Source organism: Uranotaenia lowii, chromosome 1 (assembly GCF_029784155.1).
Source record: "Uranotaenia lowii strain MFRU-FL chromosome 1, ASM2978415v1, whole genome shotgun sequence".
Taxonomy (NCBI): Eukaryota; Metazoa; Arthropoda; class Insecta; order Diptera; family Culicidae; genus Uranotaenia; species Uranotaenia lowii.
Genome location: NC_073691.1, coordinates 27,925,682 through 27,952,122, shown reverse-complemented (window position 1 = coordinate 27,952,122; position 26,441 = coordinate 27,925,682). Strand labels below are relative to the sequence as shown.

At 36.1% G+C, this 26,441-nt stretch overlaps 1 protein-coding gene across 2 annotated transcripts; it reads left to right on the top strand.

Annotated features, from left to right (window-relative positions):
• Positions 1-531: 531 nt before the first annotated feature.
• On the top strand, positions 532-25,612 carry LOC129756148 (uncharacterized). 2 transcript variants are annotated; one of them, XM_055752941.1, is made up of 8 exons: positions 532-1,094; positions 1,161-1,255; positions 2,646-3,810; positions 17,937-18,628; positions 18,689-18,885; positions 24,424-24,528; positions 24,591-24,657; positions 24,696-25,612. In XM_055752941.1, the coding sequence occupies exons 1-7, from the start codon at positions 1,055-1,057 to the stop codon at positions 24,649-24,651; spliced, it is 2,355 nt and encodes a 784-aa protein (XP_055608916.1). In that variant the 5' UTR covers positions 532-1,054; the 3' UTR covers positions 24,652-24,657; positions 24,696-25,612. The 2 variants fall into 2 exon arrangements, with proteins under 2 accessions (XP_055608916.1, XP_055608908.1); XM_055752933.1 differs by having other exon boundaries at positions 24,591-25,612.
• The last annotated feature ends 829 nt before the right edge of the window (positions 25,613-26,441 follow it).

The following is a 26,441-nucleotide window of genomic DNA, read 5'->3' as shown; positions in this document are numbered from 1 at the left end:
CTTTTCCTCGAGGTGGCGCCGTCAAAAAAGGCCGATTCCTCCCATCGTCAGCCCGTCGTCGTCGTCAGGGGTGCCAGGTGGTTTTGATAAAAATCAGGACACCACAATGATAAAAATCAGGATTTATCAGGACACCACTAAATTGATGTAAATAACATGCAGCTCTGCTTGTATTGCATAACTAAAGGCGAAATACAGGTGCTGAAAACGCCTAAAGTTATGCAACTACAGTGAGAAGAACCTTCTATGTCCTGAAGTTAACATCGAAAAACACTATTCAAATATCATTTGAACCAAAGATTATCATCGGTTAAATTAGTTTAACTATTTTATAGAAGATTGGTTTGATTTTTTCACCATTTAACAAAAAAATTAGTTAAAGTTTAGATATTTTTCAAAAATCAGGACAAATCAGGACATTTTAAAGGTCATTTTTCAAAAATCAGGACAATTCAAGCGTTTTTAAAAAATCAGGACGCCCTCTCAAAAATCAGGACAAATCCTGAAAAATCAGGACACCTGACACCCCTGGTCGTCGTCGTCGCAAAATAAAAGGTCGTCGAACAAAAAAAAATCTCAAGTGCTAGGAATCGTCTTGGTGCTTCCGTTCTATCGAAGATATTTCCCATTAATTTAGACGGTTTTATTCGGGTTTTTGTTTCGGGTTTCGCGTTTGGTGTCGTAGATTCGGTTGATTTTCGTCGCGAGGCGCCCGTCAATGTTGGTATTCGAACGATGTGATAGTGGCAAACCAGCGAAAGTGCAATGTCCTTTGCCAGCAGGAAAATAATTTCTTCTCGTAGTGATAATAATTTTCTCCGGAGCAGGGGCGTTTTTTGGAATTTTTTATTTCGAGCTTAGCTGAATTTTTCTGTTTTGTGTGTTGGGAATTCTGTTGCTTCGTTGTGGGATTTGTCTGTTTGAAATTATCCGCAAGGATCGATTCACTCAAATCGAGGACCGTGGCTGGAGCGCATGAAAGAATTGTCCGAGAAAGTTTCCAACGACAGATTACGGATTGGGGAACCACATTTCTGCCGCTGTATTAGCAAGAATGTGGAAGTGTCACAAGTGTGGAAAGCCGGTTTTCTTTGGTAAAACTTTTAAAAACATTCTCAATAGATTTTTTTTTAAATAGCTATTTTTTTCTTTGTTTACAGCCGAACGCAAACAATCACTGGGTTACGATTGGCACCCGGAATGTCTCCGGTGTGAGGAATGTGGCAAACGGCTTAACCCTGGTCAGCATGCCGAAGTAAGTTTGCTTCTTTGCTTTCGACTGAACCCAAACATATCCATATTGTTCGATGACCAAAATTAGACAGGCGACACAAGAAGACAACTTCATTAATATTCCAATCAAATACGCAAATTGACGACGGGTAGCTTAAATTTCTAAGTCGTGTTCAAAAATCGCTCGCGTATGCTGATGCGTTCGACGAGAACATCTAGAAACGCATATTTGTCCATGAAGACGAGAAGTGAGGCAAAAGCAACAAAAACAGGCACAGAGACCGAGTAAAACAAATCGGTGTTATTCAAATAACAAATCTAAACCGAGAACAAATCGCGTACCTACCAAGATTGTTGTAAACACATTGTCAAGTCAAGTAAGCTGTCTAAGCTGAGCCGCAAAATAAAACGCGTGAGATGATTCTTCTCGCTGTGTTTCTCTGTATACGCCAAATGATTTGTTTGACGAGATAACAACAATCGGTATACCCAGTGGGGAACTCGGCAAATCTTGATAAGGTTGATTGGTTAGGTTATTAATTTTAATATTGCTTACAAAAATGGGGATTGTAGCCGCATATATTACACCTACAATCGAATTGTTGTTACCAACATTTAACTCAACCAATTTCAACTTGTCAGCAAAATTTCTTCAATTTGATTTCGTCATTTAGCCTATCTCAAGATTCCAAATAATTAATTGCATACACACAGGCGTTTATTTTTTGGTCTTTTGTCATAGCTCTTAAAAGTCAGTTTTATAATATAGATTCAGGCGTTTATTTGAAAAGTCGTATGAATAAAAACTGTAATTGCCTACAGCAGCTTCAATTTTGCTGGAGTTAAAAAATAAAATTAAATTATACAAAAAGTAAGATTATACGCCCTGTAGGTAGGTTGCAAAATCAGTTTGACTTAAAAAAAAGAGTATTCAACAAAAAAGTTTCTCCAACATTTTGATAATTAGCTCAAAATACGTTCAACAAAAAAAAAATCTTGAGACTTTTAGTAAATCAATGGTTTGTAATAATAGATTTAGTAGTTCCTGAGATATAAGGTGCCTCAGTGATACATTATCAATTTATCTTTCGGATGATTTTGGAAATTTAGGTTTTTCGACTTGTGCAAATCTGGTGGGTGTTATATGTTATTTTGAATGTAGTGATTCTACTTCAGTTTTGATGCGATCATCAAACTTGGGTATGAGATCTTCAATGGAAACAAAGGAGTATCTATTTAACCCATTTAACCATAGTTTCGTAAAAAATGTGGATGACGCAATTAAAAGAGAAAAAATTGGTTTGGGAAGCACAAGGAAAGTCTTAAAATGGGACTATAGAAATCTAGACAAAAAGTAATGAAAATGTATCAACTGATCTCTCTCGTTTTCTTTCTCTTTCGTCCCTCAACAGCACAAAGGTGTCCCGTACTGCCACGTGCCGTGCTATGGGGCCCTGTTTGGACCGCAGCTGTTCGGTCACGGCACCCGGGTCGAGTCGCACAAAAGCTTCGGACAGCCGGAGCTCAAGAAACAGGCTGTTCTACGATCGCCAGCTAGTCCCGCCATACCGAGACCTCATCTGGAGGCCAAAATCAAAGCGTTCAATCAATTCACGAATAGTAAAAGTCAGGAAATTCGGAGCAGGGAGGTTAATGGACGGCTGGTGTTGGAGGGAGCATTGCGGATCTATTGGGGCGTCCAAGGGATCATTCACTTGAAGGAAGATGATGATCAGAGAACGGTTGTGACGGTGAGGAAAAGGAATTCTTACCGGTACAGTCAACCGGTTTCGATGACGTCAGCTCTGAATCAGATGGATCTGGAAGACAAAGAAAATTTAAATCCGGATCGGAGCGATCCGATGAGTTCGAGTTTGACCGAAGGTGGCAACGATACGACCACGATTTCCGAAAGCATTTCCTATGACACGTTGAGCATTTCCTCCGACATCAATTCGATAAGCTCGTCCAAACCGAATTCCGGCGAAAATTCCAAGGAAACTTCTCCAAGTCATGTCGCGAATGGAGGATCAAGCAATAATAAATACGTAACGCTGCCACCAAAGTTAGACGTCAAACAGCTGGACTGGGACGAAATCGACGATTTGCTGCAGGTCGAGCGAAAGGTGGACGAAAACGAGAAACTGTACCGAACGATGCCTTCGCCAATGACCTCACAGCACGATGGCCAAGCCGATCAGAGTGAAATTTCAGAATCGATAACCGAAACGGACTATAAAACGTTGACTCCTCAAACCGTCACCAATTCGTCGTCGACGGATAGTAACAAAACTACCACAGCCACCACCCTGAATGGGACGGATGACGATTTCCGAACCCCGGAAGGAACACTCCGGTCTCACGATTTCGAAGCGTTCAAAATGCAAATGAGTCAGGAGTTCATAAATGGAGCAGCCGATTTGGGAACGACCGATGGAACGCTGAAGCTGAATCAACCGATCGATCCGGCACGTATCAACGATTCGCTCAAGCTGTACAACGACTCGGTCCTGAACCGAAGTCTGTCCGATGAACAGTGCCGACACGTGTTTTCACTGCCACAAGGAAATATTACGGGTAAGTAAAAACAGTTTTCTTTTTTCGTTAATAGTAGGCCATTCAGTTCTGGTTTTCGCAACCATAGCTTGTCAAAATTTTCGGTCCTAGTAAAAAATAAAATCCTATAAAAAAATAAAATGTCCGCCCCGAAGCAGCCAATGTTCTTCTCGACGACCTACTCGTCCGATTACACCCGGCCCGAGAGTAACAGAGAATTGACCCTTAAGAAACTTAGCGAACCCAACAACCTGAGCCCGACTTGTTTCACCCCGGCGATAATATGCACGACTCCAGCCGTTCCCCCGGAACCGGTCGTCCATATAAATCCCCCAACCGAGTGTGGTACCAATCGGTTCCTGCAAAATCTCTGCAATAGCCACCCGGAAGTTCACGCTAAGCTAGATGCTGAAAATGCATGGATGACGCAATCCGGACGATCCCCACTCAAGTCCACATACCAAATCGATTACGCCCATCTCCAAGAATACCCGCTTGGAGTACGCCCGGAAGACAACAAATTCTACATTCGAGAATGCAACGGAACCAACTGTTCCGGGTGTGTCAACTGCGCAGGAGGTCTCTGCACTTGTCAGCTGTGTCCGCCGGGTGGACCGGCCCATGCCTGTCTAGGAAAATATCCGGATAGATCAATCCAAAAGATTACCAAAATCCCACGGGGCTACATTCAGTCCGGGCACTGGCCCGAGAGACCATACCAGGATACGAAGCTGATAACCGAGTACCGAGACAAGGTGGGCCGCATCGGAAAGCTCATCAAGCGGGAGTCGCTACACGATCATAGATCGTGTTTTACGCCGTCCATGTGTCAGCATAAGTTCTTCATGGATGGGAAACCGTTGAGCTGCTGTACGGAAAAACTTTAAAAGATTAAATTAGTTGAAACAATGGACTGTAGTCGGGGTTTATTTATTTTATTAAAAAAAAATCATCAGATTTTTCTTTGTTTTTTTTTAATTCTTTTGACTTTGATTAAAACGAATTAACACTTTATTAAGTGAAAAATATTTTTAATTAAGGGTCACACCATCCAAAGCATTCTTAACACTGTCTACAGGGACAGTCGATTAGTCTAACCACCCAGAAAACCCAGAAATGTGTAGGGATTGCGGACAGAAACGTATTGATAGAATTTACTGCCTGGAGAATCTTGGTAATGCTATCAAAATCACGATTTGCTTAGATGGGACATATTGGAGCATTTTTAGGCTTTTTCGACGATATAGTTAGAGTGAATCTTGAAATTCAACAGTGCGTCAAGAATCACGCCAAGATGTTTCACTTGTTCGACTCGAGCGATAGCCTCGTTTCCTAGATGATAAATGGCTGATAACGGAAGCCGCTTGCGGGAAAACGAATTACTGCGCATTTACTACGATCCAAGGGAAGGCAATTGGCACCACACCAAGAGGCGAAGCGGTTGAACTGGCTCTGTAGGAAGTTTACATCCTCAGGACCGTTGATGCGGCGATACAGTTTCAGATCGTCAGCATACGCTAGTTTTGGACCATCAAGAAGCAACAGCACGTCAGGAATATTATTGGTCATAGATGACTTCCTTGAGGCACTCCGGATTTGGCAAAGAATTGACTGGAAAATAATTCACCTATTCGAACAATGAGTTTTCGTCCAACCAGTTAGCTGCGGAACCATTCCAGATAGTTTAGTTTAGTTTAGTTTAGTTTATTTGTATTCAAAAGTAGCGTAAGACAATTGTCTTTTCATTTTGCCACAGCGGCGTAATCGTATTGATGGAATGCACTTGTTACTTTCATTTAAATCTCTTAGAGAATGATTGGTTTTGTCCACAATTAACATTTCTTCTAGTTAAATAACGTTGAACATTGCTTTCTAAATGTGCTTAAATTAGGAATATTTTTCATTGGGTTTGGTAGTAAATTCCAAAGAACAACACCTTTGACAAAAAATGTGCAGTTATAAAAAGACGTTGTATGATTGGGGATCACATAATTTCGCGTCCTAGTGCCGTTGAAGGGTTGGAGTATATTGAAAAGATATGAAGGACATTTATTGGTGATGATTTTATGAAACATAAGACATGACCGAACTTTAATAAAATTGTAAAACGAATATCCTAATAACTTGTGTTGCAAATGAGTAACTCGATCTAAACGGGATAGGTTAAAGACGAAACGAACGCAACAATTAAGCGCGATTTTTATTCTGTCGAGAGCTCTTGCAGAAATTGTAGGCAGTAGGAAATCACACGCAATAAAATATGGTAAAATGAATGTTTTAAAAAGTTTTAATTTGACGTTCTGGTTTAGGAAACTTGACTTAAGCTTTATGTTTCTAAGCACGCCATAAATTTTACCGCATTGGTTCAATACGTGGTTATCCCAGTCGAATCGACTGTCAACGATAAATCCTAAGCTTGTAACCTTGTTTGAAAAAACTATTTCATTATCTCCTAGTTGTAAGAAAGGCTTATTTGTGCATACAGTTCGTGTTATCAAAAGGGCATTTGATTTGGATGCATTCAACGTCATCAGATGATTTTTCGCCCACGTATTTATAGCTTGCAAATCTAGGTTCATTAACTGACCGGTTTCGACCATGCTTTGGTTTTTACAATTAATATACAGCTGAATATCGTCAGCAAACAAATGAATGGTGCAATATTTTACAATGCTTGGTAAATCGTTTATATACATAGTGAATAATATAGGGCCTAACACGGATCCTTGAGGCACTCCAGAATTAACTGGTAAAAAACTAGAAAAACTTTCATTGCTAAACACTGCTTGCTCCCGATCCTTTAGATATGAATGAATCAATTCAATAGCCGTTGGCTGAAAATCGAAATTCGTGTTTAATTTTCTACAGAGTGTTTTATGAGAAATTGTATCGAATGCCTTCGAGCAATCGAGCAGCACCATAAGAACTTTGTGGCCTTCATCTATGGATTTTGAAACATCATTGCATATTTTAAGCATGGCTGTTTTTGTACTATGTCCTGGTCTATATCCAGATTGATGCTCTGTTATTAAGTTGTTGAGATTTAAATACGTGCTTATTTGTTTTTTCATTATTCGTTCGAAAACTTTTGATAGGGCACTCAATATGCTAATTGGACGTAAATTCGATAGCGAAGATAAGTTAGTTTTTTTCTTAAAAGGGATAATTTTGGATAATTTCCAGGCTTTTGGATATATTGATGTATTTATTATACTATTGAAAATGAATGATAAGTGATTTATGATAACTGGTAAAATAAGTTTTATAAACTTTATGGGTATATCATCCATACCTACGGCATTAGATTTAACTTCATAAACGGCGTTGATGATGTCATATTCTTCGATATTATTGAATTTAAAACCTGTTGAATTTGAATGGTAGTAGTTATGGGCTTGAACTTGATGAAAAAAAAACTAGCATCACTGCATGGTGATAAACGCGTTTATCTTCGACATCATTCCGAATTGTATTTATTCCACTACCAGCGAGTTTAAATTAGTGTTGTATTACTAAATCAGTAATTGAAGTGATCGTGATTGTAGTGAGTGTATAGTTAAAGAATATAATTCGAAAAGTTTTGTGTAATTTGTGTTCAAAGTTGAAAAAAATTGGTCTCAGGATGACGCAATGATGCTCCTCTAAAGCATCGAAAAAAGCGCGATGAAAATCACCAGAGATGGCGTTAGAATAGCTCTAATAGGAGGTTGTGATCCTAGCTAACTCTAGGGTTACCATTGAATTAGTGTTCTCAATCGATTTTTCGCTTCAAAAATTCAAATGACGCATCGATGGATAAACGGAATGGATATCGCCAAACAAGATAAGTACATTTCAGAATTATTATCAGAATTTGTATTTAGTTATTTCATTTGGTTATTGTGTTGAACAAATGGACGTAGTGTTTATTCTTACATCTACGCGTTACAAAAAATCCAAATTTTAGAATGTTAGTGCGTGGATATAATATTTGTATCTTATTTGGAATTTTATTGTTCGTTTGAGATATTAATAATGTTATTTAGTTTCTTTCCAAGAAACGGAATTCTATCTTGTTATGTCCACCTTATAGTTCACAATTCAATTAAACACTTCAAATAAAACCAATGGAATTAGAGTTTCCGGTAGAAAATAAAACACGCTTATAATCGGCTCCGTATCTAGTCATGGCTGAGATCAGAATGATCGTTTATTGATCTTTCGAACACGATCACACATAGATCGGATCTGTAAAAGATCTCATCTTAAATGAGTGTTGATAATAATTCATTTACAGTGTGTTAAGCATTTATCGGGACATGACATATCTCTAAACGTTTATTTTCGAGGATACTGGTTACCCTGGTAAAAATTTCCAGTTCGTAAAATGCATACTGCCATCTGGTGAGTAAAATATTTGCATTAGTCAGATAGTGTATGTTTTCTGGTAAGGCCGGCCAAATTAGAAAGAAATGAAATTTGGTGCCATCTCGTTTACTCACAAGGCTTAAATGAATATTTCGTTATCGAAGTTGACAGGGATATTACATGCGAGTTTGAACTGTTTTCTTTCGCCTGAGGCAGCAGTTCTTAATCTTAAAAATAAATAATTAAATGAAATGATTTTTTTTTTAAATTTATTTGATCTTTGGGATTTTAATATCTGGATGTCATTCATCCCTCAGTGGAATGAATTATGATTTTCAGTTTTTTGGGGATCAGTTTTCGAGTTAAATGTTGAAAAATCCTTTCTTATCATTGATTTTAAAACATAGGTATAATAGAGAGCAATAGATTTTCCATTCTGATAATGGATTTTTTTCGCACCTATGTTATATTGAAAGAGATAGAAATTTCTCTTGTGTGACCTGAACAAATACATTTGAACAGTTCCCCTACAGCTCTCTCGTACTAAATTGTTTTAATGATCGTGAAATATGAAGATATTGATATGAATCAAACCTGCAAATTGTAAGTAGTAATCAATCCTACTGAATATTTTAATAAATCACGTTATCTATCTTTTAGGAAAATTTAGTCAAATATTTGGTCGACTGTTCGAAACAGCTTTCACCTAACAAGAACAAATCAACTGCTGTTTACAAATAAGTTATTATAGGACATCATTATTAGAAATAACATAATTCTGTTCATTATGTTTCCAGATGAACTGGCATAGGCAAGAGCAACTTAACAAAACAAATATTTTAAACACGACATTTATTATATTTACATAAAAGCATAACTATTTCAGCATCGTTTATTTTGGATATTTATGTAACAAATTATAATTGTAGAGCAAAAATTTCTCACTTGTTTACAGCAATTTCTCGGAGTTCATCCAGGAATGTATTTTTTTTTAACGTATCACATATCCGAAAAGATGCATTTTTATTATACACAATATTCATTTTTATTCCAATTTTTTTTTGTAACTCCCATGAAAATTCTTTACTATAATTGTTTTTTTTTTATTACATCTAGTAAACTAAGGTTTTTTACGCGGTATGAAATCCGTTGATAACGTAAAAGACTTAAATATTTTCGCTCGAAAAACGTGTTGATTCGCGAGAGCCGCGTAGAAGAACCGTACAGATGGCAAAAAAAAGCATGCAAAATAAAGCCGTTTCAGAAGTACTGAACAAATCCAGCCGCCTTAAAAACCTTAGTGTAATCATTATTTATCATCAATAATTCACATTTAGGTACATTCTACTATTAGAAGCTAATATTATTAGTTTCTAATATATTATTAAAGATATAACATTTGAATCATTCAATTCATATTGAATATTCTCTTGATCCATGTTGCTCGAATAATGGTCAGGGGTATATCCTTAAAAAAATAATAAACTTTTCAATTCTAGAGGACGAGTTTACGAGTTTTCTACCCGAAACTGATGGAAAAGAAATCCATTTAAATATTTACTATTATTATTATAATTAATATTATTTTTGTGGTTTTCAGGTTGACTCATTTAACATGCCTTTCATTCATCTATTGAGAAGCATGATAGACATTGCTCATTAAGTTAGCTGATTTTTAATTTTGTTCTATAACTTTATAATTTATTCCAGCTGTCCACCAGAAAAAAACAGGCATCCACAAACCGCGTGGTGCTATTTGGTTATTCGAATCATACTATATAATCATACCATACTGTGGGTTCTAATTATTATTAGATATTATTATATTTCTATAATTATTTTTTTAGTTTTTTTTCACTATTTTGTAATTTTGCGTTTGTTATTTTCTGTTTAGTGTAATTCTGCTAATGACGAACTCACGAAAAAAATAACAAAATAATCAACTTTTTTCAGCAAAAATGTAAGTTTTTCCACCAAGCATTTATACCTCGTTATATTTAATTTTTTTTTTCTCCTTTCCCAAGCAATATTTATTAGTATCCATAATATAATAAACATCATAAATCAAGCAAAATATAAACTAAATACACGTCCATTTTTTATTGGGAATATTAGAGTACTGATTTTATACAATTAGGCAATTGTATAATGTTTTTACTTGGATATGCCAACAATAAAATATGGGAAGTCTAATCATAATTACATGACCCATTTGGTCATGCGGCTATGATTAGGCGGGGCTTATTGACAAGGAAAGTTACCTCGGAATGTGCAGCTAGGTCTCTGTCATTCTGAAATGGGTTTCTGGAATTTCAATAGAGCTAACACCGCCAGCACCCGCAATTGAACAATATTAATCGAATAGATTAATATTAGCTCCTTTGCATAACATACCTGCCAGCTCAGGGGGTCGTTGGATGGATCACACACACACACACATAGTAGTTATGGGCTTGAACTTGATCTACTGTGAAGCTTTCATGAAATTTCTGATTGATTTCGTTTGGATGAAAATTGTTTTCCGAACAAGATTTGCGTTTCGATAAACCAATGTTTTCAAGTTGATTCCAAAATTCTTTGGGTGACAAGTTCTGACTGAATTTATTGTTGTAGTAATCGCGTTTTGCTTGCATAATTTTCTTGTTTGCTAGATTTCGAAGTCTTTTGAAAAATACTAGATCTTTATCGGCTTTAGTTAGCTTCCATTTAGCGTAAGCGCGATCGCGGTCGATAAATGCCAATTGTAAATTTGAATTAAACCATGGGTTGTATTTTCTTCTACTAGAGTTATGCTTCCGCAATGGAACACAAGTAACATGCAATCGCGTAATATTGTTGTTGAACATTTCTACGATGTCGTTCGTGTCGGAGAGAGCATAAAAATGAGACCAATCTATTCGATTAAATTCTTGAAAAAAGATGCTTGGATCCAACCGTTTATAATCTCTATAGAAAAAGGTGTCGTTTTTAATTTCTGTATCGTAGTTGAATGAAGCGTATATCAAGTCGTGATTAGAAGCATTAGGAACACTTATTTGACCAAAACGAATAACAGAATTCTGCCGGCTTGTAATAAGCAAGTCGAGTTGTGAAGCTCCGTGGTGATGGAAAAAAGTTGGTTCGGTCCCGACGTTGTACATACCGATTTCCGTGAGCACATTACAAAATCTTTCGGTTTTACTATTTTGGTTCATAAGATTAGTGTTGAAATCTCCTGTTAGAATTATGTCGTCATAACTACCTTCGTATTTTAGAACTTCATCGTGAATCATTTCTGCACAATCTATGGTGGGATGGTTGTAAAACAATCCAATAAGAATTTTTTTATTAGAAAGGGTTAGCTCAACAAACATAAATTCAAACGTATGGGAATTCCTAACTATGAAATTTGATTCAATGAGTTTACTTTTGTAACATTTTTTCACGTAAAGAATAAGCCCACCTCCGGTTTTACCTATACGATCACTTCTAAAAGTAGAATATCCGTCGATGGTTATTAGACCCATATCTTTAGTATGATTAAGCCAAGTTTCACATACCCCAGCAACATCAACTGATGAAACTAGCAATATTTGTTTGTATTCGTCAAATTTAGTCATGTTTTTGGCACAAATACTTTGCATATTAAGCATACAGATCGATAATTTTTTAGATTCGAAAGATGATTTCATTACGATTCCTGGTATGCACATATCTGTCAGGGTGTTGTTTTGGTTATTGAAGTTAGCCATTATCAAAAAACGCACATTTAGTGAAGCAATGATCAATAAAACTAAAACGTGTTTCTGAACAAACAATTTTTCGTAAAAAAACGAGTGCAGCTTAACTCGAAAAAAGCATTTTTCGGTTTTGTAGCAGTTTGATAGTCACGATCAGCAGCAACTAGCTTATCGATGAAAGCGCCAAAGCAGCATTCTAAGACAGGAACATCCCTCGACGACAGCATTCTGATCAGCAACATACTTTTAGGAATTGGAGTCAGAGGAAAATTTCGGGATGGATTGGAAGGAGAGAGAGCGCTTGTTGGAAAAGGTTTGTTTTTCTTGACTTTTAGGAGGGGAGTCACGGGATAGCTTAGGGATGGATTGGAAGGACGGAGAGCACTTGTATGGATAGGTTTGTTTACTTTTTATAGCTTTTAGGAGGGGAGTCACGGGATAGCTTAAGGATGGATTGGAAGGACAGAGAGCACTTGTGAGGAAAGGTTTGTTTACTGTTTGTAACTTTTAGGAGAGGAGTCACGGGATAACTTCAGGGATGGATTGGTAGGACGGAGAGCGTTTGTACGGAAAGGTTTGATTTGTTTTGTAGCTTTCAGGAGGGGAGTCACCAAGGAAGATCAGGATGGGAGTCAAAGGAGAGAGATATCTTTTTAGGAGAGGTTATTATTGCAGCAGGCGATTGAGCTCATCCTCTGATGAGATCGGTGTACCTTCGTTCTCGGATATTTTCTTCACGAACACCACACCGTTTTTAGTATAAACGGATGCAAGCTTTTTCTCTCGCTTGAGATTAAGAGCTTTTATGTTGAGTGACCGAGCGGCGGGTGAGAGATTCTCGTTCACATAGATCCGATCCTTATTGTTGAACCCGATGATCTCGAGCGTGAGCGTCCTAGTTTTGAGATACCTGGAGTAAAAATCGTTCCTCTGGTTGGTGATCGCAAATTGGATCATCACTATATATGCCTTCCCAGCTACCATAGTGGCTCTCGACAGGCGTCTCATGTCGACTAGGGGCACCATCCCAGCATATCCAAGATGATCACACAGTTTCTCAAAATACTTGTAAAGGTTTTCTCCCTGGACGAACGGGATTCCTCTCATCAGCAGATCGTTGGTACACGAGGACCGTGCAATACTCTCGGTGTTCAATTGTATGCTTTCTGTATTGCGTGAGACTGAGATGCTGAGATCGGTGATCGTTTGTTGTAAACCCGAGCGTATGAGATCGATCTCTGTTTTGATTTCAGTTTTCATTACCAACATCTCCTCTTTGAACTGCTTTGAGATTTCGGTCTTTGTCCGCTCCATTTTTTCCATCAACAGCTCAGCTAATTGGGAGATGGACATCTCTTCTGGCTCATCGGCTACCCCGCTATTGTCTGGCTTATTTCGCTTGGTGGTTTGGCTCCTTGAGGTCATGATGAGATGGGTCCGGTGAGTTGAAGGTAGAATGTGCCAGTGGGTACAACTCCGCTTATACAATCGCGAACAATGGCTTTTTTTTCGGAATAGAAGCGAAATTATTTTTCCGGGTATTTCGCTTTTTCTAACGGATGGAATCGCGTCGATAGGCACCGGTTATAGTTCGACCGTATATTTACAAATTGGAGAAACTTTGGGACGATTGTAAGGTAAGATTCTTTACTTTTTCCGAGTTAAATGCGCACGACGATTTACTCGATGCACTCCATAATACGAGTTGGACTAAGACTGGAGATATCAATACGATCGAGTTTGGCGATGGCTTTATCATGAGTCACCTTTTCGAAAGTAGCTGACAGGTCAGTGTAGATGACATCGGTTTGAGATCCCATGGCAAAACTGTCTTGCACAGTAGACGTGAATGTCAACAGGTTTGTAGTCGTATAGCGCTTAGGCATAAATCCATGTTGTTCATTTGAAAAATAGCGCTTGCAATACGACAAAATGGGTTCCAATACAACCAGCTTGAACAATTTGGCAATTGCACATAAGGCAGAAATGCCACGTTGTTCACATTTCGTCTGTCCCCTTTTTTGTGCACCGGAAACAAGTACTCTTTCCATATGGATGGGAACGCAGACTCATCGAGTGAAACTTGGAAGATTATTTTTAAAGGTATCATCATATGTGATATATATCGCTTCAAGAAGGTAGCTGGTATGCCATCTAGTCCTGCGGAAAGGCTGTGTTTCAGCTTTGCGGTCGCTTTCAAAATAATACCATCGTCTACCTACAACAATTTGATTAAGCCATGTGTTCAAATGAAGAACGTTACAAGCCGCACTGGTGACTTGGTCCGAGGATATTGAGTTTGAGTCAAATATACTACGGAATTTGTCAGCGAAGAGATTACAAATTTTAGGTCGGATTCTTTCTGCTGGTCCTTGATGTACTGCCAAAATGATTTGGGTTTTGTTTTGAAACCTCGCTGTATCCGAATTAAGTAGCTCTGGTAGCAGCGTGAGCGAGCATAGTTTTTTGTAAGCTGAGTTTAGTTTGCAATACTCATTTTTAGCGCGGAGAGTTTTGTGCCTAGTGTAATAACGGAGAGCTTTATTATTAAGCCTTTTTATTTGTCGCAGTTCTTCCGTTATCCAAGGAGCTCGTAGGTTAGAAACTGATGAGCGTTTCGGTACGTGACGATCGATGAGGCAATTGATGATATGGGGAAATTTCATAGCTGCAGCGTTTAGATCTGAAGATTCCAGTTCAGATTCCCAGTTGATAGCGTCGAGCGTTTGTGAATCAGCGACGAAATCGGCGTTCTTGAAGTCAAGATAGAATTGACCAGGTTTTTCGATGGGGGCAACAGCTCCAGGAATATCGAGTGAAAACAGCAGAACCGGGTGATGAGGAACAACCTTGACCGAGGGCGTAGGAGCGTATTCAATCTTAGCCAATTGGAGCGTGAGAGAACACAATTTAGAAAGCCCGCTGGAAAAGGAATCAGCAAATGATGCATTTATAGTATGATCAGGAGGCAGATACACAACCCCAACGCAGAGTTTTTTGTGCCTAGATCGATGCGGGTCCATACAAATTCTTGATCGTTCCATGATTCGTCGTAGATGGGGATGACTGAAATAGTGGATCGGATAGCAATCAGAACTCCGCCACCTGTGGATTTCGTGCTGTTGTTGGGACCTCTATCACAACGGAACACAGGGTAGTCTGAGCTGAAGACTCGACTAGACAGGGTTCTATCGTTCAGCCAGGTTTCGGTTAAAGCGATAGTATCGTAGCAGGAGCATTGTTCTGGAACGAACGAACCACTGAACCACCCTAATAACGAAAAAGGCCCAGTAGCAACATGGCGATGCTGAGCGCATTAACGGATGTAATGCGCGCCAAAAACATTCGGGTTTTCCTCGGACACGAAGAGGTTTTTCCCAAAGGTCGACCAAAATTGTGTCCTAAGCTCGACCTCTTTTCCCATCCAACCATCATCGGAGCAAGAACGGTATTTTCGGAGGCCTTGGGGCCAGAGTCAGAGGCCTAAGTGGTCAGTCGGAGGTCTAGATAGACCAATGTCAGTATTTGTCGGAAGTTCAGTTTTGTAATTAGTTTAAGTTCGGTAAAAATACAGTCCACTATTTGTGATGTCTTTGAGAATGAGTGTGTACGGTTTTTATTCATCGAGAAATATCTGATGCTCTCGATCCATGCAATCAGGGGCGATCCAGAGCAAGCATGAAGAGGCTAGCAGATAATCGCTAACGTAGGAGTTGATACCACCAACGTTTTGGTAGTAAAGGTTTGAGATGATCGCTTTTCCCAGCTGGCAGATCGTGTCGTTTCACACTGGAACGGGAAGGTCCATCACGGAAATGAAGGTCAACTCGATATGGATACTGGCCTGAGAGGAAAGGCTGGAGCACCCGTCGCCACAATCGAACTCAGGGCCGGGACGACTGATGACGCTTGTAGAAATCAGCGCGACTGAGTCGAAGGGCTCAGGGGTTTCCGAAGAGCCTAGTTCGGTGCGTCCCGGCGAAGAAACCCATGAAGAAGCGGTGGCGCGTACAAGCTCGTTAGAGGCGGAGTGGTGCGGATAGAATTCAGCAACGTTGGGGCGACCGGAATCCAAGATTTCGTCACACTGTTGGAAAGTTCCCAAATATAAAAAATACTTGCCCGTCGCTGCAGGCTGGAGAGCCTCATCGCCGCAATCGAACTCAGGGCCGGGACGAATGATGCCGCTGGCTGGGACTAGAACGACTGAGTCGAAGGGCTCCGAGGTATCCGTAATGCCTTGTTCGGTGTGCCCCGGTGATGGAATCCCGTCAGAAGCGTCTGATTTGCACAAAGCAGCGTTGGCACAGGAGCTGTTGGAAGGTGAGGTTAGGTCACGCGCAGGTAAAGTTCCCAGATTTGAAAAATTCTTGCCTATTAAAGCAGGCTGGAGAACCTCGTCGCCACAATCGAGTTCAGGGCCGGGACGACTGATGACGATGGCAGTAATCAGCGCGACTGAGTTGAAGGGCTCGGAAGTCATCTTACTGCTAACTACATTGCGTCCCGCAGCTAAAACCCATGATGAACCCTGTTCGGACGGTGCGGTTGCTTGATGCCGAGGCTATGGAAGACCCGTTGTCCATATATGGTGAACCAGCAGTAGTGGCGATCACTGATGCGGCACTGATCCAAAATCCTCGAATTCACGCAATAGGATTCCCGATGGCCAAGTCTTCGGGGAAAGGGCAATGTCTTCCAGCTTAGGATCCACTCCAACTTTGAAGGATATTGATCTGAGCGTGGAAGTATGTGTGGGAGTAGCTAGGCTAGGCCATTGTGCAGGGATGCGAGGGGATGGGTTGGTGTTGGGACGAACGTTGAAAAATTTTTACCGGCTTCAGGTTGGTCCTCGCAACTTCCGACTTCACATCTGCGCCTAAGGAAGCCTGATTCATCCACATGTCCGCGATAATAGATTCGTGGCAGCCCAGAGGGCGACGAAAAGCGGCATTTTTGAGGGCTCTGCAACATTCTTCACAAACCCAGTGAAACACCAGGCTGCACAGGCCTTGACAAAGAATGCTGTTTCTGTTAGGGCAGTCATCTGGCTCGAAGGGAAGAATGCCATGGTGTGGTAAATTCCTGAAAAAAAGATTATCTGGCTCACTCGTCAAAAACCTTCTTTCGGCTTGACGGTTCGACAACATTGATCTTTTCGGATCGACAACTTCCTAGTGTCTCGACGACCTTTGGTTTAACGAACACACTACCTTTTTTGGCTTAGAACCGATGACTTCTCAATGACAATGTTCTTCCATGGCCTCAGCACAATGCCCTTTCAAATGGCTTTGGCTAGGTGATTTTCCATAACTTTGGTCCGACGCCGTTCTATGGCACCCGTAAAACGACCTATCAAAGGATTCAATGCCTAACAACCTTCTATAACTTCGGTCTTGGACGATCAAAGATTTCCGTTTGACTTCAGCTTTTTTAGTGGCCATGTTTCTTGGCTCGACTTCTGCGAAGAAAACCACCCCAGTGGATAATTTGAAAACTATGACAATGTTATTGTGGATCATTTGGCGATAAATAAAACAAGTAAAAATCCGGCTGTACAATGCTTTATTGCTGAATACTGTTAACCATATCTATAGCCGGTTGCTTGAAACCATATCCAATTCGGTGGAGTTCCTTCCCTTGCTTTATCAATCGTAGAATCCTGCATTCCTCAGCCGCATGGTGTGATCAAACTTGGCATGCCGGAAGACGAAGCTGTAGGTGACAGCCGGGATCGGTTGACTCAACGGTTCACAGCGCACCGGCCCCGGGCAGGGACTACAGCAAGGACCACACGGGGCAATACCACCGGAACAGGTTCCGCCACAGGTACAGGCACCACATCCTACTTGTCCACAGCACGGTTTTTTGCAGGGCATTTTTTGTCGGATTTCCGGAAGAAAAAGTCACGGGAGATTTGGTTAATTTTTTTGGTTGAGTTTTTCCTGTTTTCTTGGTCGAAATATTTTATCGAATGTTGGAACTGTCTTGGCTTACTTTGTTGAGCAGAAAAAAATATTTATTATTTTAAAACATGCTGTTGCTACTGTGATTATTGACCTTATCAATTTCAAATTTCAGATTCATTCCACGTGATCAATGACGGTACTCTGAAGCATCCGGACAATCTCTCGGTGTCGTCGCCAGCCAAAGTACCGAAAAAACAGAATGGAGAAACCAGTGGCGGATCTCGTACTCAGATAGCGTATCAACGGCACCAGTCGGATTCGGTTACCTCCCCTGGGACGGACACCGACAGCTGGACCGGAGACCGGGGATTGCTCCGTTCGAAATCTCAAGGCAACAACTACTCGGGCAACAGCTTTATGGACAGCGAAGACGAAGAGGGAACGGAAACGCTGAAACCTTCGGATCGGCCTCAAACTTCGATTCACATCCGGATGGATTGTTATGATGAGCCTCCCCTGAATGGACGAGGACCAGTCAATGGGGAACTTTTACAATCACCCATAAACGGAACCGCGGGTGAGATTCTTAGTCCGACGACGGACGAAAGTATAACGACGGTTAGTTTGACCACAACGACGGCCACCACAACGACCGAAGGGGAAGATGGAGTGGTGCTGAGGAAGCCACCCAAAACGGGCTCCACCGCCATCAAGCGACGCTCCGGAAATCGTCGGTCCCGGACCAAGCTGAAGCGACGCTGTTCGATCAACGGACATTTCTACAACAGGGAAACTTCGTTCTTCACTCCACCCTACGGATCGCAGATGAACGTTTGGGTCACTTCGTTGGTTAACACCCAGGAGGTAAGACTTTTCCTTAAATTTACCCAAGCACTGATTCTTAAGAGACATTTTTAATCTAAGGTCATCACCCTACTCCTGGAAAAATACAAAGTGGAGAGCAGGGCCGAGAATTTTGCGCTCTTCGTCATCAAGGACAACGGGGAGCAGAAGAAACTCAAAGAAGATGATTATCCGCTGGTGAATCGGGTCATCCTGGGACCGCACGAGGACATTGCCAAGCTGTTTCTGATGGATGGGCAGCAGACCCCGGAAATAAGGTAAGAAAGGCAGACTGCAGAAACGTTTACAAAACTTGTGGGACAACTTCAGGGATTTTTTCAAAATTTAGAATACAAATGTGACAATGTAAAATCTATGTTTAGACTTGCAATTCGTAATTTGGTAACTTAAAATGAGAAAGGATAAAACAAGTGGAATTATATAAACTGGAATTATATTAAATATAATTCGGATAACAGGTCGAGCATCAGAATTCGAAATTTAGAATGAAAATCCATATAATCTGTTAGAGCTAAAGTTTATCTTAAACAAAAAATTTGAAACAAATAAAAAATGGACAAAATATACTAAACAAGGATATAGGTAACAGATGAAAAAAAATATAAAACAAAAAAGTTTAAAACTAGAATAAAGACTTATGAAATATCTTTTCAAATATATTTTTTGAAAAATACTGCAGATAAATAATCAATTGACAAAAATATTAGAAAATCAAATAGAGAACAACAGAAAATAGAACAGAAAAAACAACAGAAAATAATATAAAAAAACCAGCAAAAAACGGAATAAAAAACTACAGAAAATAAAATGAAAAATAACAGAAATAAAATGAAAACCAACAGAAAATAAAATAGAATAGAACAGAAAATAAAAAAATTAATACAACCGAAAATAAAATTGAGAAGGGACAGAAAGTAAAATGAAGAACACCATATAATAAAATATATAATATATATAAGTTTTATTAACGACACTTTACCATCCTTATGGCATTCGTGTCGAGACCATATAATAAAATGAAAAGCAACATAAAACAACAAAAAGAATTAAAAGCAACAGAAAATAAAACAAAAGAAAAAATTCAACAAACAATTCAATGATAAACAACAATATAAAAACAACAGAAAATAAAATTAAAAAACAACCAAAAATTTAACAACAACAAATAAAACAAAAAATAACAGTATATAAAAAAGAAAACCACAAAAAATAAAATAAAAAGCAACAGAAAATAGAAAAAATAACAGAAAAAAGAATAAAAAACATGAGAAAATATAATAAAAAACAACAAAAAACAAAATAAAAAACAACAGAAAATGAAATAAAAACAACAGAACACAAAATAAAACGAATAACAACAATTTAAAAAAAAAACAACAAAATAAAAAAACAGAGAATAAAATTAAAAACAACCAAAAATTTAACAACAGAAAATAAAACAAACGACAACAGTAGGGGAGAGTGGGGATACTTGATCCCCTTTTCTTATTTTCACCATATCTTTTTGGAAAAAATTAGCAACTCGCCGTCTTTGACATTTTCTGACAGCTTGTAACTTCAAGTTTCTGTGCTCAAAAAATTAGAACGATACTTGAACCCGTTGATGAACTAGAAGCATTTTCGTGGGAGTAAAAAAATTGCGATTTTTCTGAAGTTAGGGGAGACTTGATCCCCTATTGAAGGAGACTTGATCTTTTATTCAGGAAGCCCTAATCCTTGTATAAAAATCAAACAAAACCCCAAGATAGAATGTTAATTGACTATTTTGGTCATGTTTGTTCTCATTTTACAATTTATAGCAGACATAAGAAGAAAATTCTATAACTTTGTCTCAACGCTAATATCATTGCATACTTAAAGGCGCTATTTTTTATAATTAAAAGAAAATTAATTATTTTTGCTCTTTTTTTCGGACAATTGTTTGTTAAATATTAGTTTTTGGATAAATATTAGTAATTTCGTAATCAGCAATCATAACGATCAATTCGGAAGAAGAATATGCCGTTTGGAAAGGGGATCAATTGTACCCAATTCTAGGGGATCAATTGTACCCATAATCAACATTTTAGAAAACTTTTTCTGAAAAAAGTCGAGAGTTTTCCATTGCTTTGAAAATATGGCATTATGAAGTTCATTTTATGCTCGAACGATTGATACATTGGAATAAATATTTTTTTCATAATTTTCTCATGTAAGAAACATTTCAAAGTGATGAAAAAAGATCTTCAAGTTACATTTTGTGAAATTTTTCAAACAAAGTTCAATTACTCAAACAATTATTTTGTTAAAATTTTTCAAACTACAAGCATTGTTATATTGCTCATTTTGGCACATTTTTCTAGAACATTTGATCTTTGTAAGACATTCCAGTTTCGAGATATAGCTAAGGAATCAAGTATCCCCAGGGATCAAGTATCCTCATTCTCCCCTATGTAAAAAAACAACCGAAAATCAAATTTAAAGCAACAGAAAATATAATGAAAAAATATTAGTAAATTAAACAAAAAAATAAACAGAATAAAAAACAACAGAAAAAACACGAAAAATAAAACAAATAAAAACAATTTATACACTAGAAAACAAGAGAAAATATAAAAAAATACAGAAATCAAAATCAAATAACAAGAGAATATGAAATAAAAAACAAGAGAATATAGAATAAAAAATAAGAGAAAATAAAATGAAAGGCAAGAAAAAAATAATAAAAACAAGAGAAAATAAAACAAATAAACAACAGTAAATAAAATAAAATAAAAAACAGCGGAAACTAGATAAAATACAACAGAAAATATACAAATAAATAAAAAAACAGAACTTAAAATATGATTTCAAAGAAACCAAAATGGAAAAACTATAGAAATTAAATTAAAAAATAACAGAAAATAAAATAAAACAAGAGGAAAAAAAAATAAGTGGAAAAAAATAAAAAAAAAAACAAGAGAAAAAAGAGAAGGGAAAAATACAAGTGAAAATAAAATAAACAAATAACAGAAAAAAAAACAGAAAATAAAATATATAACAACAACAAATCAAATAAAAAACAACAAAATAAAAACAAAACACAAAATAAATGTAAAACAACAGAAAATAGAATTAAAATCAATTAAAAATAAAATTGAAAACAAAAAAAATTCAACAACAAAATAAAACAAATAACAAAAGTATATAATAAAGTAAACAACAGAAAATAAAATTAAAAAAAGAGAAAATACAATGAAAAAATAACAGAAAATTAAAAAAAAGAACATGATAAAATGTAATAAAAAACAACAAACAAAAGGATATGAAATAAAAAATAACAGAAAAAAATAAGAACAACAAAAAATAAAACAGGTAACAACAATTTATAAACTAGAGAACAAGATGAAATATAATGAAAAAACAACAGAGAATGAAATGAAAAAATAACAGAAATCAAAGTAAAAAAATGATAAAAAATAAAATTAAAAAAAAACTGCAAAAATAAAAATTAAAAACAACAGAAAATTAAATGAAAAGCAACAGAAAATAAAATGAAAAACAACAAAAAATGAAAGAAATAACAACAGTATATAAAATAAAAAACCAATATAAAATAAAATACAGCAGAAAACGAAATTAAAAATTAACAGAAAATAAAATAAAAAAAAAACAACAGAAAATAAAAAAAAAACAACAGAAAACAAAATGAAAACAACAGAAAATAAAACAAAAAAAAAACAATTAAAAAACCAAATTAAACACAACAGAAAATAAGATGAAAAACAATAGAAAATAAAATGAAAAAAAAACAGAAAATAAAAAAAACACAAAAAAAACAAAGAAACCCACAGAAAAAATAAAAAAAACACAGAACATAAAATAAAAAAACAACAACAAAAAAAATGAAACAATAGGAAAAAAACATGGAAATAAACATGCAGTATTTAGAATAAAAAACAACAGAAAATGAAATGAAGAAAACAACAGAAAATAAAATAAAAAACAAGAGAAAAAAAATAAAAAACAACAAATTAAAATAAAAAAAAAACAAAAGAAAATAAAATGAAAAAAAACTGAAAACAAAAAAAACAACAAAAAATTAAATAAAAAAAAAAACAACAATTAGACACAACAGAAAATAAAATAAAAACAACAGAATATAATATAGAAAAACAAACAGAAAACAAAATAAAAAATAACAGAAAATTAATTGTAAAACAAGATAAAATGAAATGTTAAACAGCAGGAAATAAAACAAAAATAAATTTAAAACAGCAGAAAATAAAATGAAAATAACTAAAAATAATATTAAAAATTAAAAACAAAATAAAAAACAACAGTATTTAAATAGAATACAACAGAAAATAAAATAAAAACTAAGAAAAATAAAATTCAAAAAAAAAAACAGAAAATAAACAACAAAAGAACAGAAAATAAAATTTATATCAACAAAATCATCAAAAAACGATACAACAGAAAATATAACAAATAACAACAGTTATAAAAATTAAAACAACAGGAAATAAAATGAAAAAAAAACAGGAAATAATAAAAAATAAGAAAAAACATTGTGAAAAAACAGAAAACAGAAATAAAAAAAACCACCAGAAAATGTTAAGAAAAAAAAACAGAATATATTCGAAAGAAACAACAAAAAATAAATTAAAAACCAACAGAAAAAAAATTTAAAAAACAACCAAAAATAAAATTAAAAAACAACAAAAAAAATTAAAAAATAAATAAATAAAAACATAAAAAAACACAGAAAATTAAATAAAAAGCAACTGAAAAAACCGAAAATAAAATAAAAAACAACAGAAAATAAAAAATCTGAAAATAACATTAAAAAAACAGAATAAAAAGAAAAGAAATTGAAATAAAAAATAACAAAAAACAAACCAACAGAAAATAAAACAAAAAACGACAGTTTATACAATAGAAAACAGCAGAAAATGAAATAAAAACCAGGGAAAATATAATTAAAAATAAAAACAACAGAATATTAAATAAAATCGAACAGAAATTAAAATGAAAAAAAAAAACAGAAAAAAATAAAAACAGAATTAACAAACAGGGACCAAAATGAAAAACATTTGAAAATTAAATAAAAAACAACAAAATCTGAATTTAAAAACAACAGAAAATAAAATGAAAACAGCAGAAAAAAAAAATAAAAATTACCTGAAAAAAAATAATCAAAACAACTGGAAATATAATAAAAAGAAACAGAATATAATATTAAAAACATTAAGAATGAACTTAAGAACGAATAATAAAACAGAAAATTTAAAATCTTAAAAAATAATATTAAATAATAAAATCAAAAAAGTTATTGAACAATATTATTTTGAAAATAAAAAAACTAACATAGATGAAACTGAACAAAATACAAACAAAAAAAAGAAGAATCAGCTTAAACAAAAAGAAAGAAATTGAAAAAAGTGCCTCGAAAAGTCCACTAAAAAGTTGATGAAAACAATGATAAGAAGTAACAGAATATTAATGTTTTAAGAAACGATTAATTATCAAGTTGATACTTTAATTCAGAGGAATAATATTTACCAAAAAAAAAATTGAACTTTTGAAACTATTAAAATTATTTGTATATTCATTAGAAATTCATCAATCAGACAATTGAATCTATATCTAATTAGGTTTAACGGAAAATACATTATCTCAAAAAAAAAAAAAAAAAAAAAACGAACGTACAAGATTAAAATCAGGAAACTGAAAGTTGAAATTTATCTTACATGTTTGTTTTACCCTTTCTTTAAATCACTAACGTGTTCTGAATATTTGTTGATTTTTCAATTCATTTTCCTTCCGGAGTGCAGCAGCGAAGTGGCCCAGTTTCTGAATCTCTCGATCCCGGAGTGCCGCGCCATCCTGGAGCGATACCACGAAGAAGAACAGCGGGAACTGTTCCGAATAAGATCAAAGTGAGTTCTGGAAAACACAAAAGAAGTTTTTCATTGTCTAATGTATAATTTTCATCCCACAGATACGCGGAACTCCGTCGACGAATCATTCAGCGAATGGAATCGCTAAAGGTTAGGTTGTAAATTTGGTTCCATCGAATCCAACTGGAAGCACAAAGTGAAGGTGGCCGTCTGTGTCGAGCCAAGGATCAAATTCTAGTTCAACGAACTCATCGTAATTGGAGACGAGATACTAAACCAATTATTTAGACTACTCTACCTAGCTTGAAATTTCACGGAACTGCAGTCGATGCAGTTCGTATCGTAAGGAATATAAAGAGGAAGAAAAGTTTCTTCACACCTGTTCTAAAAGGTGACTAATTCGTTCAATTATTATTCACAAGCTTTACGATGAGAGACGCGTAATCGTTTATTATATCATCAATCAAACGTAACATTTATACTGTTCTGTGTATCTTTGTAAGTAAGGTAAAAAAAATTATGTATTTACATTTATAGCTTTTTCTCCTAATTAGGAAGTTTTTTTTGTATTCTTTTTGTATCAAAATTGTAGAATCGCTGGGCAATCCGTTTCTAGTTGTCGACTCTTCTGTAGCTTTTTATGTATTACATTACTTAAGTTTTCTTTGTTGATAGATATCAAGAAGTAATATATGTGGGTAAAAAAATCTGTAGCATCTACAAGCTTCCGTTCCGTGTTAGCTTGATTGTTAGCGAATAATTGAATTGTGTACGTAATTTCTAAATTTTGTGCTGTAATTCAGGTGGTATTTTACTTTTGCTCTGCTAACCGAGAAAGGTCTTTTCTCATCGGACAATTCAATGTATCCAATTCATATCAGTTTGGTTCCATTTCTTTCGTCGAAAGACAAACGGGAGGTTGTAACTTGAAGCTTTAATGTAGACTTTGTGTTTTGTTTCTCTTCACAAACTAACCTAATCGCTGATGGGCGGCTTCTGAAAGTAAAGCAAAAAATCCGTAGAAAAATAACACCAGTAACCAATATTATTCAATTGAAATCTACAGTATTGAGTAAGAAACAAGTTGAAAAAAAAATCGCACAAAGCTAAATAATGCAAAACACTCATAACGTAATCGAATGCTCACAATTTATTTTCCCAAAAGCCCGGGCAGAAGCAGCATGAATTAATGAATCGTTAGGTCACTTCTTCCCATGATCGGCAAAGTTTCGAAGCCGAAACTGCAAAACCGGTAATCAAACCGTCAAACCAATAATGAAGACATTTCCAAGCTCCGGGTGACGATGATATTTCGACCATAAAAACCTATTAAAACAACTATCATTGGACACCCAAACGGCGCGAAGGAAAACAGAAAAAAAAAACAAAAAAAGCAACAAGTGAACCGAAAAAACACAACAACAAAAAAGTGCCGCTAAACACAATAATGTTTAACATAATGTTTCAATAAAATAGAAAGAAAAAAACCAAACGACTGAAAGTAAAAACACAAACCTGCTCTACTACTGCTGCTGCAACCACTATTAACATTGCTGGGATAAAAGTATTATCTGAATGTTTAGACGATAAATGAGGGGAAACAGTGAAATAAAATCAGCATCCAAATCGCAACGGGCAGCGATAGAGGAAATCCAAACCAAACTGGAAGAGAAAGATGGAAGGAAAGAAATAAAAACAATATGATAGATTGCCGATTGCCACGACAAACCTTTAAGAGAGAAGAGATAACTCGAAACTGACAATCGGTACCGAATAGGAAAGAATCGATCGATGTCCGACGAAAGCGAAATTACGGGCACGTGAAAAAAGGGCGGAAAGCAAACACACAAATTTTCCCGAACATGGAAGAAGCTTATTATGTAACATTTGGCAGAAAGAAACAAATGAACAACTAAATTCACACTATCATTCAGCAACACAGTTTATAAGAT